At 62.9% G+C, this 15,193-nt stretch overlaps 1 protein-coding gene across 1 annotated transcript; it reads right to left on the minus strand.

Moving 5' to 3' along the window:
* Positions 1 to 371: 371 nt before the first annotated feature.
* On the minus strand, positions 372 to 14,026 carry EFNA2 (ephrin A2). The gene is made up of 4 exons (XM_072948111.1): positions 13,648 to 14,026; positions 3,918 to 4,231; positions 1,967 to 2,032; positions 372 to 1,554 (listed from the first exon to the last, which is right to left on the minus strand). Exons 1-4 carry the CDS (start codon positions 13,788 to 13,790, stop codon positions 1,433 to 1,435), a joined length of 645 nt encoding a protein of 214 aa, XP_072804212.1. The 5' UTR covers positions 13,791 to 14,026; the 3' UTR covers positions 372 to 1,432.
* Between the last annotated feature and the right edge of the window lie 1,167 nt (positions 14,027 to 15,193).

A 15,193-nucleotide genomic window follows, 5' to 3' on the forward strand; every position in this document is an offset into this window, starting at 1 on the left:
ACTAAAATTCTCATTCCGGTGTCCAGCTTCCAAAGATGAACAGAACCAAAGACACCCCTCCCAGCAGAGTCCAGACCCGACTCCAGACGATTAGCACAAAGCATCCTTCCAGCACGACCGGTAGCCCCAAACACACACAGCCTTGACGTTTACACTCATTTTATTATAAAAAAATACAGAATCCAAAGTTGATTGTGACGGAGAGGGGGAGGACTCGTCGCCAGCTCCAGGCGTGGCCACGCTGCCCGCCCACCCCCTACAAAAGCCCCCCACCGGCGTGCCTGAGCCGTCTCCCGGCGGCCACGCACGATATATATTTATATATAATATATATAAAACACAGGTCAGGAAAGGCGGGTAGAAATATGAAATCTGTATAAATGCGCTGTTTACTTCATTGAAGTGTCTTTGGGAGGGGTGTTTTTTTTGGTGGTGATGTCCCCCCTCCCCGTTTTGTTCTGTCCTGTTTTCCCTTTTCTTACAAACATTATTATTAGTCATAGAGTCGAGGGAAGGGGGTCTGACAGACAAAGGAGCTTATTGCGAAGTGCAGCTTCTACTCTAAAAAGTCCACCCCACCCCCCCGCCAAAATAAAAGCCCCTCTCCCCATAAAGGGGTGAGGAAAAAAGAAACATTCCAGTCCATCCTCAGGAATACAGTAAAAATAAATCACAGTATATACTTGCTGGCTCTATTTACACAAATGTAATGTCTTCTCGGCTTCGGGGGCCATCGAGCGAGGCTGGGGGACGGGTGGGGCCTGTGTGTCTAGGAGGCTGGGAGGCTGTGGTTCTGAGGGGGCCGAGGCTCCACAGGGCCTCTGGTTTTGCACTCTGAGAGCCAGCGCCGAAGGGAGGAGGGCGTGCTGGGAGCCCCTGGGCCCGAATCAGTGGGGAGGGGGCACTCACCGCCACCCCTTCTGCCTCAGGCCAGCCTGTCCCGCGGCACCTGGGGGTCCACGTCAGCCAGAACTCAACAAATGGATTGACCAGATTCGGGGTTTCCCGATCCCCCTCCCCCAGGGGCCCAGGAACCCCTGCCCCATCCATTCTGTTTTCTTCCCAAAGTCACCGGTGACAGCAAGGAATAAATTAAATAAAAAACTCAAGTTTTTCTGATCCAACCATGAAAAATACACTGAAAAAATAAACCAAACCAACAAACAAGAAAACAAACCACCCAACATCGCCAAGAGGTTCCCGGGTTCTCCAGGGCCCTCGGACAAGGCGGCCAGGCCAGGGGCTGAGAGGCCAGCTGGCCCCGGGGGCGGGGGGGGCCGGGGCTGCCACCACCCTGGCCAGCCCTGGGGCGGGCGGGCAGCCCCTGCCCCACGGAGCAGCACCGGCCGGGGGAGAAGCGGCGTCTCTATTTGGTCTCGGAGGTGAGCCATCCAGCTGGGGCCGGCGTCCCGGTCGGTTGGTGGGTCGGGGACTAGGAGCCCAGGAGGGCCCACAGCATGGGGACGGTGCTGAGAAACAGCCGGCAGCTGTGCAGGCCGCTGCACGAGTTGTTGCTGGTGAAGATAGGCTCTGGGGCTTCGTACAGCGTCTCGTCTGGGGGAACAGGAGACAGGGCGTTGGGCAGCCCCGCCCCCCTGCTCCCCAGGTCTTATTGGGACCTGGCCTCGTAAAGCGTCTCGCCCCTCCACACCTCGGGGCGCAGAGATCTCTGTCCACCCGGGCTGGAGCTGTGCCCCCAGCACAGAGCCTGGCAAACAGCAGGTACCTAGTAAATGTGAGCCTGGTGTGGGGTTCAACCTTCACTCTTGGAGGTCTGAAACACTCCCATTTGCAGATGGGAAAACAGAGGCTTGGGCAGGGCCTGCTCTGCCCACTGTGGAGGTTGTGGGACTCCCCAGCCTAGGCTGTGACCACCCCCTGACTCTGCTGACTGCTCAGTGGATTCATTGAGTTGAGAACCCAAGAGTGGGGGCCTGGAACCTACATGACCCCCCCAGATACTTACTGGTTGGCCGAACATAAACCTTCAGCCGCAGGCAGGGCCGGTCCACTGCATTGGGTGGCGTGGCAGCTAGAAGAGAGGGGTTGGGGGTTAGTGGGGCAGGGGGCTCTCGGTATCTGAGACCTCCTGGAGCTGCATCCCCTTCCCCATGCCCATGAACCAACCCTGACCCCAGATCAGGGAATCTACCATAAAACTCCTAATCATACATCACAGCCCCAGACACAATGCCCATGACTTCCCAGAAGTCCTCTTGCACACTCCCTTTGCTGAATGCTAACCCCAGAGATGGGGAGGTGGCAGGTGGGTGTCTGTGTCTGGCTCTAGCTCACCCCAGGGCAGCTTAAGGCACGGTTCAAACGTGAATAAAAATAGGTTTGTTTTCAATCAGCAAAGAATCAGTGTAACCGAATGACTGACTCAGGATAAATCCCTGCTCTCAGGCTGCTTGTTAGCAAGTAATCCCCTATCCGGGCCTCAACTGGCCCACAGGAGGTGTTTTGGAAATGAATATTTCCATCTGGGGGGTGATGGGAGCCCAGTTACCCTGGGGAAGGAGGCAGCATTCCTACCTCACCCCGACCGTGACCCACACCGCCCGGGGTCACATGGAAGCTGAAGCACATTGGGTCCTCATGCCTAAAAATTCCACCGTCGGCTCCCTGCTCCCTAACCCACTTGGCAAGCACACGGAGGGGCACGGCAGTGGTACCAGAGCATCACTGAGGACTCAGGAGGCAGGGGTTTGGGGACCAGGACTGGCCAGGGCGGGAAGCCTGAGGCCCAGTGGGCGGTGGGGTTCATGCGCTCAACAGGCGTGGGCCCCCACAAGGATGCGGCTGGGCCTGTCCCTGCCCGTCCTCTCTGCGGCCATCACCTCTGCCCGCCCCCTAGAAGCCCCTCACGCTGGGAGATGAAGATTAAAAAGCACGTAATAAAAATAACATTCGTCACAGAGATAGGACGAATAATTACAATAATTATCTTTATGAAACTCTCGTCTCAGAAAGAAAAATGTAATTTTTCTTATATTACGGGGACTTAATTTAAACACCTTCTTCCCCTCCCCCAACCCCTCCTTCCTTGAATTAAAAAGAAAAAATCCAAATAGAGCAGAGAAAGGAGGAAATGGAGCCTTGTGGAGTTTAATTTGACTCAGTGGGAGCCGGGACGGCAAGGTGCTGGCCCCATCCTGAAGTCCCGGGGCACAGACCCTCACTCCCCACCTGCTCCCCATCAGCCCCCAGGAGGCTGAGAAGCAGGGACTCCCCCAGTCCATCTGTCTCAGGGCCTCAGGGGCGGCATGAGTCCGATGCCAAGGTGGGCGCCCTGATACCCCCATCTCGGCAGGGGCAATTCTGCGACCCCATATTCCTGACACAGGTTCCCAGAGACAGTGGATAGCCTGTCTCTGCAGAGGCCCTGGAGAGCAGGAACCCAAACCCAGGCCTGACTCAGCTGCCTCCCCAGACCCTGCCTTGGCAGTTGATCAGGAGAGGAAAGGGGCCCTTTGGGGCCCAGCAGGGGTTGGGGGCAGCCTACCCAGCCCCAGGACCCCAGCTGGGCATGCAGGCCCAGTGTCCTGAGCAGTCACCAGCCAACCTGAAAAAGTAGCCTTGACAGTCTGCAGGGAATCTGGGGGCCGGTGGGGGGGCTGCGGGGAGGTGGGGAGATCCCAGCGGTCCAGGGTTGGCCGGCCTTCACCCCTCCCTCGCCAGACTCCGCAGGCCTGTTCCCCAGCTCATTGCCGGGTTGGGGAGCACCCCTGGTCTCAGCATGGGACAGGCTGATGGTGGGGCCACTGCTCCCGCAGCCCCGAGGCCCAGGGGCCGATCCAGGGACAGAGGTCGCAGGAGGGCTCGAGGGCAGGACAGGGAGACCCGGCGCAGGGCTGGGCGCCGAGCCGGAGGCAGCGTGGGCGCAGGGACGGCCCGGCCCGCCCGCCCGCACTCACAGATGTAGTAGTACTCGTGGCCCGGACGGAACTCGAAGCCCAGCGAGAAGGGCGTGAAGAGCTGGAACTTCTCGGAGAACTTGAGCGGCCCCCCGGGCGCCGCGGGCCGGTTGCACTCCCAGCGCTTGAAGCCGCGCTGCCGGTGGTCGCAGGAGGCGTGGCCCTCGCCGTTGACCATGTACAGCACATAGCGCTCCATGCGCTCGGCCGGCGGCAGCGGCGCCCCGTAGTGCGGGCAGTAGATGTCCAGGTAGTCATTGATGCTCACCGCCACCGCGTAGCCACCGCCGTCGTCCTCAGCACCCGCGTGGAACCTGCGGGAGCGGCCGGCCAGCGGTCACAGCCCGGGAGGGGCGGGGATGGGGGATGGGGAGCACAGCGGAACGGAAGTGGGGAGGGGAGGGGAGGGATGGGGAAGATGGGTAGGGGTCAGTGGTCAGCGTGGGAGCAGAGGCCGGGGGCGGCTCTGGAGCACCAGGGCAGGCAGGGGAGGAGGGGGGAGATGGGTCAGTTCAGGGACAAAGGAGTAGGTGGGAGATGGGGCAGGGGGGTGGTTAGGGGACCGCTGGGCAAACGCCCTGCCCACAGAGAGGTGCCAAGGTGTGAGCCCATGGTGCCTTCCCTGGAACAACTCACCACCCAACCAGGCCACAGCAGGTGCCTTGAGGCGGTGGAGTCCTGAGCCACTCACCGGCCCACAGTGATGTGGGCGCTGGGGAGGAGGGGCTGCCGCCGAGCATTCTGGGTAACCAGATGCAACCGAGCAGGCTCCCTGTGACTGGGAGCCCCCCCACAAGCCCCTCACCCTGTGCAGAATCGACATCTGTGCCCCTCAGCCACAACAGGCCTGGCCCAAGATACTTCCCCTCCCAGGAAGTCCATCTCCAAAACTAACTGCTTGACTTCTCTGCCCCCTCCTCCAGGCAGGCCCCCCATGCTACCCCCAGATGCAGCCTCCTTAGCTTTCCTTCTGCAGATCTGCCCGGCAAGAAGGCAGGCCAAGGGCAGGGGGAGACATGGACCTCTCTGGGACAGGCTTTACCCCTCCCCTAGTCTCAGTTTCCCTGAAAGGGGAGAGGCTTCCTGGGAAGGCTGTTCGGGCCTCACTCCCTCAGTCCAACTCAGGGATGCCCTGGATTCGACTGCCCCCAGCACCGCCCCTTCCATACGGTATGGCATCCTGTGCTCTCTCTTCAGAGCCACTAAAACCTGGCAGCTACCCCTCAACCTCCGGGCCACCCCGCCAGGTTCCCCACCCTGACACCTCTGCCCCCAGCCTTTGCCCTGGGGGTCTTAACATACTGACATGCAGCATGCACCCCTTTCCCCAGGGGACCCCCCCCGACCCAGCCTCATCTGATGAGGATGGAGGTCAGCTGAGCAAGGGACCGGCAGCTCCCCCTCCATCATCGCCTCGGGCTACAGCGCCAGGAGCCCTTAGATCTCATGGACGCGGTCCCCCGGGCCCCTGTCATGTAAACGCGGCCTGGACCGAGGGGGGACAAGGGGGCCTCCCAAGAGGGGCTCATTAGCACATAAAAAGCCCAAGCAGCGGAAGGCTGGGGGGCAGGCTCCCCCAGGCTGTCCCTGCCTCCTCCCTCCCTGCACTGGCAGGGAAACTGAGGCCCAGTGAGACTCGGGGGCAGGGAGGGCACAGGCTGCTAGGATCCCAGCCCCTCCGTGCCTGCTCCACCAGCTGCCCCAGCCCGCGGGAGGGAACAAGGCAGGGCCCCCATGCCGGCTGTGGTGACTGGCACAGTCAGCACCTGAGGGGGCGGCTGGATCATCAAATGGCATTGGCCTGCCCCCGGCCACCCCTGAGACTGCACCAGGCAGGGGCAAGGGCTCCTGGAACCCCAGAGGTGGGAAGGAGGCAGGCAAAAGACCTGGCTCCTGTACCTCTGTTTCCCCAGAGAGCCAGTGTGATGACTTCAAGTCTGTCGCTGACGTCAAGGCTCGCAGAATTTCTTGTCAGGAAGCTGGCGGGGGGGGGGCTGGATGCACCCCCAGCTGCTTCCCCCCTCTGCTGGGTTTCTCCAGGGACAGGGAGCCCACCCACGTCCCACAGAGGTGGGAAAGCATTTACAGAATAAACGTGTCTGGCAGCGGGGGTCAGTCGAGGGCCAAGGATCCACCTAATTCTGGTACAGTGGCAGGACGGAGTCCAGCTGGGTCTCTCAGTTCCTCTTCTCAAAGCCTCAGTTTCCAACTCTGTGCAGTGGGGATGGTCCTTGAGGCTGATACTGGGAGAACTCCAGCGGTGCACACAGATGTGGGGCGACCCTGGGTCAGGCTGGGACCCTGCTGCTCCCTTGGGCCGACCCACGGCTGGCCGGGCACAGGCATCTCATTGACCAGCCTTGTTCTCCGGCCCCTTGGGCGCGATCGATGCAGAAGCTGCTCCAGGCTTTTTGAAAAGTCATTTTCACTCCTTCCCGGCCCCATTGATCAGCTGATCGATGACAGCCGTGGCCCAGCAGCCGCCCGGGGACCCACCCTCAGCAGGCAGGCCCTGCGGCAGAGGCTGTGACGGGTAACCGCAGGCAGTGGGGGGGTCCTGGTCCCCCACCCAGCTCTGGGCCTCAGTTTCCCCTCTCATCCCTGACATGATGCTGGAGGATATACACTCAGCCTGAAAGAGAACCTGACTGTATGCAGGGTCTTCCCAGAGAGGACGGACTCCAGAAGGTGGGGCTGCAGTGTCTCCCCTGTCTCTCCCTCCGCCTCTGCCTGTGTTTCCCCCGTGATCCCTGCCTTCCTCCCGCGGTGTCACCACCACCATCACGTTCCCCTCAGCTCACCTTCTGAAAAGACCAAAAGCTGCTTTACTGGCTCAGAGGCTGGATGTCCAGGCCCCAGCAGGGTGGCCAAGTTCCTCCCAAAATCCAGGGCTCGCTTTTCTGAATGCAAATCAGACCCTGTGATCTGTTGGCTCAAAGCCCTTCACTGGCTCCCCACCACTCAGAACAAAACCCACAGGCCTCTCAGGCCCACCAGGCCCCGTGTGGCTCCCACCCTCCACCTCATCGCCCTCTGCCTCCCGCAGCTCACCCTCCAGGCCGAGCTGTTCGCACCCCAGGGCCTTTGCACAAGCGGCCCCCTCTGCCTGAACGCCTTTCCCTGCTTCTCCCACCTCATCTCACTCAGGCATCATTGTATGTATGTGCCTTCACACAGCTCACTGCCTGCCTTTCCCGAATCACAGGGTCGGCCTCCTTCGCTGGCCCTTCCTCTATGGCCAGCACAGGCCCTGTACACAGTGGCACTCAATGCATGTTTGTTCATTGAACAAAGGCCAAGGGTGCAAGGTCTTTAAGGTGCAAGAGTCATGAAGAGCAGAAAGCTGTCCCTAGGCTCAGGAGTGAGGACCCCAAGCAGGGGGGTCCCAGGAGAAGCACGGCCCCCTCCACCACCACCTGAGCTCTGGCCTCCTACATGGGCCACTTTTTTCCCTTCCCCACCCTAAAACAGCGCCGGCCTTGCTGCGTTGGCAATCCTGGTTCCAAGCTGGCGCCTCGCCCCTGCTCAGGGTGGCGCCTGTGCAGGGGAGGGGGCCCCAATCCTAAACCAAGCCTGGTAAGAGCAAGACAAGCCTTCATTCCCTCCATCAGTGCCGAAGCCTGATATGCAAATACTCTGTGGGAGAGGCAGATAGAGATCGAAATTCTCACTAAGGGGTTAATGACTAACTTGGGATCCCTTCCCAGACAGAGGGCTCCCTGAGGCTTTCAAACCTCCCTGCCCCCACCCAGCCACACCTTCACCCTCAGTTCATCCTGCCAGCTGCCTGCCAGTGTCGGTTCCTCCAGGCAGCCCTCCCAGCCCCCAGTGACCCTCACCGGCCATCCCAACCCCACCCACCACCCCCTCCCTGGCAACCATCCGGCATGTAGCTAATTAGCTCCAATCGGGAGACTGTCAAGTCATTAGATGCTAATCGCAAAGCAACTAATTAGGAGTCTCACCCCAACTGGGGGTGGGGGTACTGTGCCACCTTCCCAGACTGGAAACTGAGGCACAGGTGGGACAGGCAGCAGCCAGGCCCTCATCCTGCACCCACGGGAGTCTGTGTCCACCTCAATCCCTGCTCCTCTGCCTCCGTCTCCCAGGTCTGAGCCCGTTCACAGCTCCTATTAAAGAGGCGTTGGGGGATGGTACAGCTCAGTGGTAGGGCGCATGCTTAGCATGCGTGAGGTCGTGGGTTCAATCCCCAGCACCTCCAGTAATAAATAAATAAATAAATAAATAAATAAATAAATAAATAAATAAACCTAATTACCTCTCCCCATAAAACAGACAAACCCTCAAAAAAGGGGGGCTCAGAGATACCAGCAAAGATCCCAGCAAGGAGCACACCCAGGCCGCCCTATAGGGAGCAGGGTCCTGGGGCTCAGGGTGGACAGAGCCCGCCCACCCCTGCCCACCACCCCCAGCGAGACCCGAGACCTCAGTGCCCTCCCCTAGCCAAGAAGATGCTGGCCCCATTTGAAGTCTGGCCAGCTTCCTCCAGCTGGGGGCGGGGGCTGGGGGTGGGCTCTGGGTGGGACCTCATGGAAAATTAGGGCCTCAAGGGAGTGCAGGGTCAGCCGAGAAAGAACGATTATGGCCTTGCGGGTACAGGGGTAAACTGAGGCAAAAGCCCCAGAGCTGAAGAGGTAAAATAATGGGGCAGGGTGGGCAGGAGAGGTAGGGGAAGGCCGCAGGGTCAGCCCCACCCAAAGGCCTCTGTCTCAGGTGGGAGGAAGCCTGGGTGCACAGTCCACAGGGAGCACCTACCTTGGTCACCCCACCCTCCCTCGCCCCTACAATGTGCGCAGTGTCCCTGACACTCCTTGGCCAGCCCCAGATGTGGCCGCCTCTTGGGGGGATCACCCCAGTTGGACCCAACTTCCTCACGGCTGTAGGTGAGTTGCTCTGGGTCCGCAAAACGGAGGCATAAATGGGAGGCTGCCTCCCGGAGTGGGCAGATTAGGGGGTTTGTGGCTGGGTTGGGGGGCAGGTAAGGGCAGCATGGCCCTTGCAGTGAACGGAGCCTCCCGAAGCCAAGGTCCCCAGGCCCACAACGAGACGGAGGCTTGGCCCAAGAGTGGGCGTAGGGGTGAGCTTCCGGCCTGGGCTGACTGGCCACAGAACTCAGAGCCAAGCTTTCAGTCATGCACCTGGGATGCCCACCCTCTGAGGGACACAGCCAAGCCTTCCCTCTGGACCCACCTCCAAAACAGACAGTTCCCCCAAAGCAACAGGGCGGGGCAAGGCTGGCCAAGACCTTTGTCCTGAGGAGGGGGGCAGGGGATGGGTGTGTCATGGAGAAAACATGGCCTGACTCAGGGGCTGTGGAACCAGTTCATGGAAGGAAATCGTGGGCTCTGCAAAAACACTGCCTCCCAGACCCCTATTCATGTACCTGCCATCCCAAGATGACCACCACTCCACCCACGATCCCCAGGGACCCGGGAACCTCAGGAGACATCTGCTGGAGCGCGAGCGCCCAGAGGTCAGAGATGGCAAGCACCCTCCCCAGCCCGGCTCCCCAGCCGGATGGAGGCCAGATCCTGCCGAGCCCACCGCTCGCCTGAAGCCTCAGTTTCTTGGTTTGCCCGCTGAGGACGCCTGGGGTCCACTATGGGGAGGGACCAAGGCTGGGGACAGGTAGGTCAGCCCACCCGACCACTGGGCCCCATGGAGCCGTGAACCCCAGCTCCAGAGCCCAGCCCCTGGGAAGGTGGGGAGCATCTCAGAACTGCCAGCCAGCCCCCCGCACTGCGGTTCGCCCCCGGCATGCCGGGCTAGAATCTCCCTATTGCTGCAGATCTAGGCGCCTGGTCCTGGAGGCTCCCCCTCTGGCCCGCAGGAGCTGCCCCGGTTTCCCCTCCTCATTGGGGTCCTCCTCGCCCTGGGACATGCTCCTGCCTTGCCTGTGCACTCTTGGCCCTGCTGCTGAGAGGCACGACCACCGCCCCACTTCACACAGGAGACACAGGGCTCCGAGCAGCCAAGCCATCCACCCAAGGGCACACCCAGGCTTCCCGGATCCCTGAAGTGGGGCTCCCCACAGCCCCCCAGAACACACCCTCTGGCCCCAGGGCCCCCAGGCCCCCAGGTCCTCATCCTCCAAGCCCCCTAAGCCAGCGGACGAGCCTTTTTCTAACAAAACAAAAAAGCCTCATGCAGTAAGTCATGGCGTCGCCCCCTTCAAAGTCGGTGTCCCAGAGGCCTGGGTGAGACCGGCAGGGACCGGGGGGCCCGACACCCCCACCCCCGGGAAGATGCTGCTCCAGCCGCCATTTTCCCACCAGGCCATTTATGAGGGGAACCTGGCCACTGCCAACACCTGCGGGCGATCTGGCCTGTGGAGGTCCAGCCAAAGCCCGAGAGGCCCAGTCAGGCAGAGCCCCAGCCCGGCGGGCACCACTGGCCCCCCAGGCAGCAGGCGCCCTGCGTGTGCAGTGCCAGCTCTGGACCTCGATGGCCCCCCTGCACCACAGGCAGCAGGGACCCACCTGGGCCCAAGAAGGGGGTAGGGGAGGAGCGGCCAGGCCGGCAGCGGGGCAAGCTGTGTCCCTGGAGGCCCTGGGAGGGCCAGAGCCGGGCTGCACACACAGACACACGTGTGCGCGCCATGCAGACACTCTAAAGACATGTGTATCCCACATATGGACATACATTCTCCCCAGGTGCAAATCTGCACACGCAGACACACACGTTCACCCCAGACACCACGCACACGCCACACACAGAACTCCTGCAGACGTGCACGCACTCTGCACACGCGTGGACTCCAGGCACAATCATGCGGACACGTGTGCAGACGCCCAGGGCCAGGGCCGCCAGGCACACGCGGGCGAGTGAACATCGGTGTGGCCGGGTGATGTGTGTGCCCCAGGACCCCTGCACATCATGGGCGAGAGCGCGCAGCAATGCACGGTGACGGGGCAGACACCCCCATACCCCCCACATACACAGAAGTACACACAGCCCCGCACTCGGCCGGCCAGAACCGCCAGCCCAGTCCAGTCTAGCTGCAGCCAGGCCCAGAGATGCCCGGCAGCCAGCACAGGAGTGCCCACCCAGTCAAGGACAGACAGCTGGACAGCCGGGCAGTGTGGGTGCCGGGCTGGGTGGCTGGACCAGGCTCCACCCTTCGGGGGTGGCGGAGGTGGGTGCGGGGCTCCCTCGCGACGTCGGCCAGCCGCGTGTGCGCAGGAGAAGCACTGCACAGCAGGAGAATGCAATTTGGGAAACACAGCCACATACTTATTACCTCGGCGCAGGTACCAAGCCCGGCCGGGTGAGGGTGGCCCACCACAGCACCGCCTGTGCCTGGGGGTCCCCCACCTGAGCACACACAGCCCTCCAGCTCCTGCACTGCCCAAGCGGCCCCGACCCCGGCCGGCCCAGCCCCGGCTCCAGCCCCTTCCCTACTGCGCCCTTTGTGTGCGCCCCTCGCTCAGGCTCGGCCCTGTCCCTGCATTTTCCGTGTTCTCAGTCTCCTCCAACTCCTCCGTCTCCTCCGTCTCTCCTCTGTCTCTCCCCAAACAGGCCCGTCCATCTCTCTCGTCTCAGCCTGTGGGACTGCCTCACACCTCAGGCCTGCTCGTCGCTTCTGCACCTCTTTCCCCAGCAGCAGCCAGGGACCAGGCGCCCTTAGCAAATATCCACTCCGGGTGCCCTCGGACTCTGAGCCCAGACACCACCTCTTCTCCCATGCCTGACGCACACTCTGTCACCGGACGCAGGTTCTGGTCTAGACACCCCTGGATACCAAACCTCCTGATGGATCCCTGGGCCACCGAGGCCGCCCCCTTTGGCAGAGCCTCATAACTTCAGTAGTGAATGGAGCCCCGATTCTGGACCCAACCTGGCTCCCTGGGGTGAGGTTCTCCCCTGGGTCTCAGGCCGCATCACAAGAAGTCGGGGAGGTCACCTCCCTCCTAGGATGCCTCAGGCAGGAGGCGGGGTAGGAAAAGGAAGCCCTGACTCCCAGGGTCTGCGCTGGACCAGCAAGGCCATACCCTAGGGCAGCTGGTCAGAGCGGGGCTGTCGGGTCAGCAACAGGAGGCGGCCAAGCAGCCAGCCAGGACCGGGCACTGGGGGCTGCCTCCTTCCCTGGCCAGCATCATGCCTGCAGCCGAGTGGCAGGTGGGGCAGCGGGCAGCCCCAGTGACCCCCTTCTGTCCCCATTAAAGGCTTCTCTCATGTTTGGCGTTTGCTAGAACAAAGGACAGGCCATGCTGGGACGGAGATTCCGGAGCTGAAACCAAAAACTTGGGCCGGGGAAGCACTGCCCGCTGGGCTCCCTGCTCGGCCACAGGGAAGAGCCTTAATCAAACCCACATGTGACCGGCAGGGCGGACGGCGCGGGGAACCCGCTCCGTGGTGGCCGGTCAGCCTTCCTTGGCCCTGGGGTCTCTGCCCTGGGCTCCAGGACCCGACCCCGCAACCCCGCAACCCCGCAACGGAGAGGGATGTCTCGGTGCACGCTCCCTGCCCCCACTAGGGACACTGAGTGCCCTTGTCCCAGAGCCTGTCTCAAAGACGGCCCTTTATGCAACTTTCCACCGGAGGATCGAGGACTGCAGGGGACAGTGAGGGGACGGCAGAGAACAGAGGGCTCTGGAGGGCGATTCAGCTGGCGCTTGAAAACGGAGAGAAAGTGACCGGTGGCAGAGGAGCAGGGAACAGGGAGGCTGGTGTCTCTGCCCCCCATGTGCAGCCCTGCCGGCCTCGATGAGACCCTGACCCTGACTGCAGGGCTGACCAGGAGCTACAGGACCCTGGAGCCCTATCTCCCATGCGACCCCCGGCCCACTCCAGCCTTCCAGACCCCAGATGGCCCAGAGCCTCCGGTGATGTCCGGGACGTGGTCAGTCACCAGCAAACTTTTCTCGCTCGACTAATGGGGGCATCTGCTGCTCCCCAGATCACACTCCACGCCTGACACTGAGGAGGCCTGCAGGCAGGCGGGTGGGGCACCTCGGCCGGGCGTGGCAGGCTGGGCACAAGGCCACCTGGGTCCCTGCCCCAGCTCTCCTCCCCTCGCCATGACCTTGAGCCAGCTGCTCAGCCCCTCTGAGCCTCAGTTTCCTCATCTGCGCCAGGAGGGCAAGAGAGGGTACCACCTGATCAAGACTCCCGGGACTGACCCCCAGCCTCCTCGGTACCTCAGTCTCCCCTTCCCTACAAAGCAGGGACCAGGGATCCTCTGGAGTGAACGTGGAGACCAGTCTGTAGGGAGGTACATTCCAACTTCCCCAAGTTCATCTGGGGACCTACCGGGAGAACGATCCCGTGGACCCCTCCCTGGCAGTGCCACAGTCCCCCACCTCCAGGCGCAGCTCAGTAATAAGGTTCTGGGAAATCCCTACCAACTCTAAAGCCAGCAGGGATCCCTGGAGAGGCTCGAGGATGGGGTCCCCCAATTCCAGGCTGCACGACTTCTGAGGGTGCCAGATGGGATCCCCAAACTCTGGGGCCGGCAGAGCTCTGGGGCGTGCAGGGCGCCGAGTCTCCCAAATCGCAGGCAGCGGGGTGCCCTGGGGGGAGATGCGCGCGGAGCGCGAGTCTCCCAAACTCCGGGGGCTGGAACTCCCTGGGGGCTCCCGTGGGCAGCGGGCGCCCCCAGTCCGGGGGCTGCGCGTAGGAGCGCCTGGAGCTCGGGGCGGGAGGCCAGGCTGGGATGGGGGCGTCCGGGGTCTCCCGACGCCCAGTCCCCACCCGTGGCCACGCTCACCTGGGGTTGCTACGGTTCCAGTAGACGGCGTAGCGGTCCGAGTTGGCGCGGGCGGCGTCCTCGGCGCGCGCGAAGGGCGGCGGCGGCGGCAGCGGCAGCAGCAGCAGCAGCAGCGGCAGCAGCGGGCGCTGCGCGGGCGCCATGGCCCCGGTCCGGCCGCCGCGCTCGCCTGGCCGCCGCCTGCCAGCCGTCTCCGCCTCCTCTGCCGCCGCCGAGCGGGCGGGCGCAGGGCGGGCGGGAGGAGGGCGCGCCGGCGCTTGGAGATCCCCGGCCGCCCCCGCCTGGGCGCGCGCGACCTCGGGCGCCGAGAAGTCAGGCGGCGGCGGGCGGGGCGCCGGGGTGGCCCCGGGCGCCGGCCCGGCGGCGCAGACTCTGAGAGCGCGGGCCGTCGCCGCCGCACCGGCCGGGGAGGAGCCGGGGCTCCGGCCTTTGTCCCGCCCGAGCGCCGGGAGGGCCGCGGGCGCCCCCTCCTGCCGTGCCCCGGCCACGCGGGGACTGGGCGGGGGGCTCCAGCCCCAGCCGCGTTTCCACCGCCCCACCCCCGCCCCAGCCCAAGAGTCACGGACGCATCCTGGGGGTCAGGCTGCCCGTGTCCCCAGGGTCCTGCCCCAGGCACCCCAACTCTGCAGAGCCCTGCGTCCACCTCCGCCATCACACGGGCTCAGCCCAGGGTCGCTGAGTTCCTCTCAGTCACCTTCATTCTAGCCACCAAGCTAATCTGCAGAGCCTGGCCCCACGGGTGGAGCAGCAGGCACAGAGATAGCTCACCCCTAGCTTGCCTCCCTTATTCGAACCCAGACCCCCAAATCCTAGGCCAGGCGGCGCCAACTCCGTGCCACCCTATCCAGCCTGATGGAGACTTTGCAGTCTGGTCGACCCAAGTCCAAAACCTGCTGCCTCCAGGGAGGACCTCAGGGCACTGGCCTCTGAGCCTCTGGTTCCTCCTCTGGTCCCTAAGGGTGCCTGGTAGTGAGCAGGCTCCTGTACTCCTGGCGGCCCAGAGGGGTGTCCAGGCCCGCAGCACATGGGAGCGCAGGGAGCCTGACGGGGGCAGAGGACAGAAGGATGCTGAGGAGAGAGCCCAGCTCCACCCAAGGGCCAGAGCCCCTGACTGGTCGAGGGGACTCAAAGCAGTCACTCCTGGGGCAGGGGTGGCGCGGCCTGTGGGCAAGGACCTGGAGCCTGTCCTTCATTCCTGTCTTTATTCATGCCCTAGTCTCCCCAACCAGACTCTGAGTTGGTGGAGGTACACTGTCACCAAGTGCTGGCTGCAAAAGGGCAGTGGTGCCAGCCAGACTCCACCTGTCTGGGTTTGTGTCCCTCTCCCAGGCCTGGCGCAGGGTCTGGGGGCCAAGAGCTGGAAGGTCCCAGGGTGAGGGATCATCGGAACTCCTTGCAGGAACCTAGAGAGGCCAGAGACTGACAAATCAAGCTTTGCCCCAGCCAGGCAGGGATGGCAGACGGACCCATCCCAGCCACATAGTGCCGCCACCTCCGCTGTGAGCGTGTGTCGCCTGTTCCGAGCTTCTTCCTCCCCACACTTCCC

Source organism: Vicugna pacos, chromosome 22 (genome assembly GCF_048564905.1).
Source record: "Vicugna pacos chromosome 22, VicPac4, whole genome shotgun sequence".
NCBI lineage: Eukaryota > Metazoa > Chordata > Mammalia > Artiodactyla > Camelidae > Vicugna > Vicugna pacos.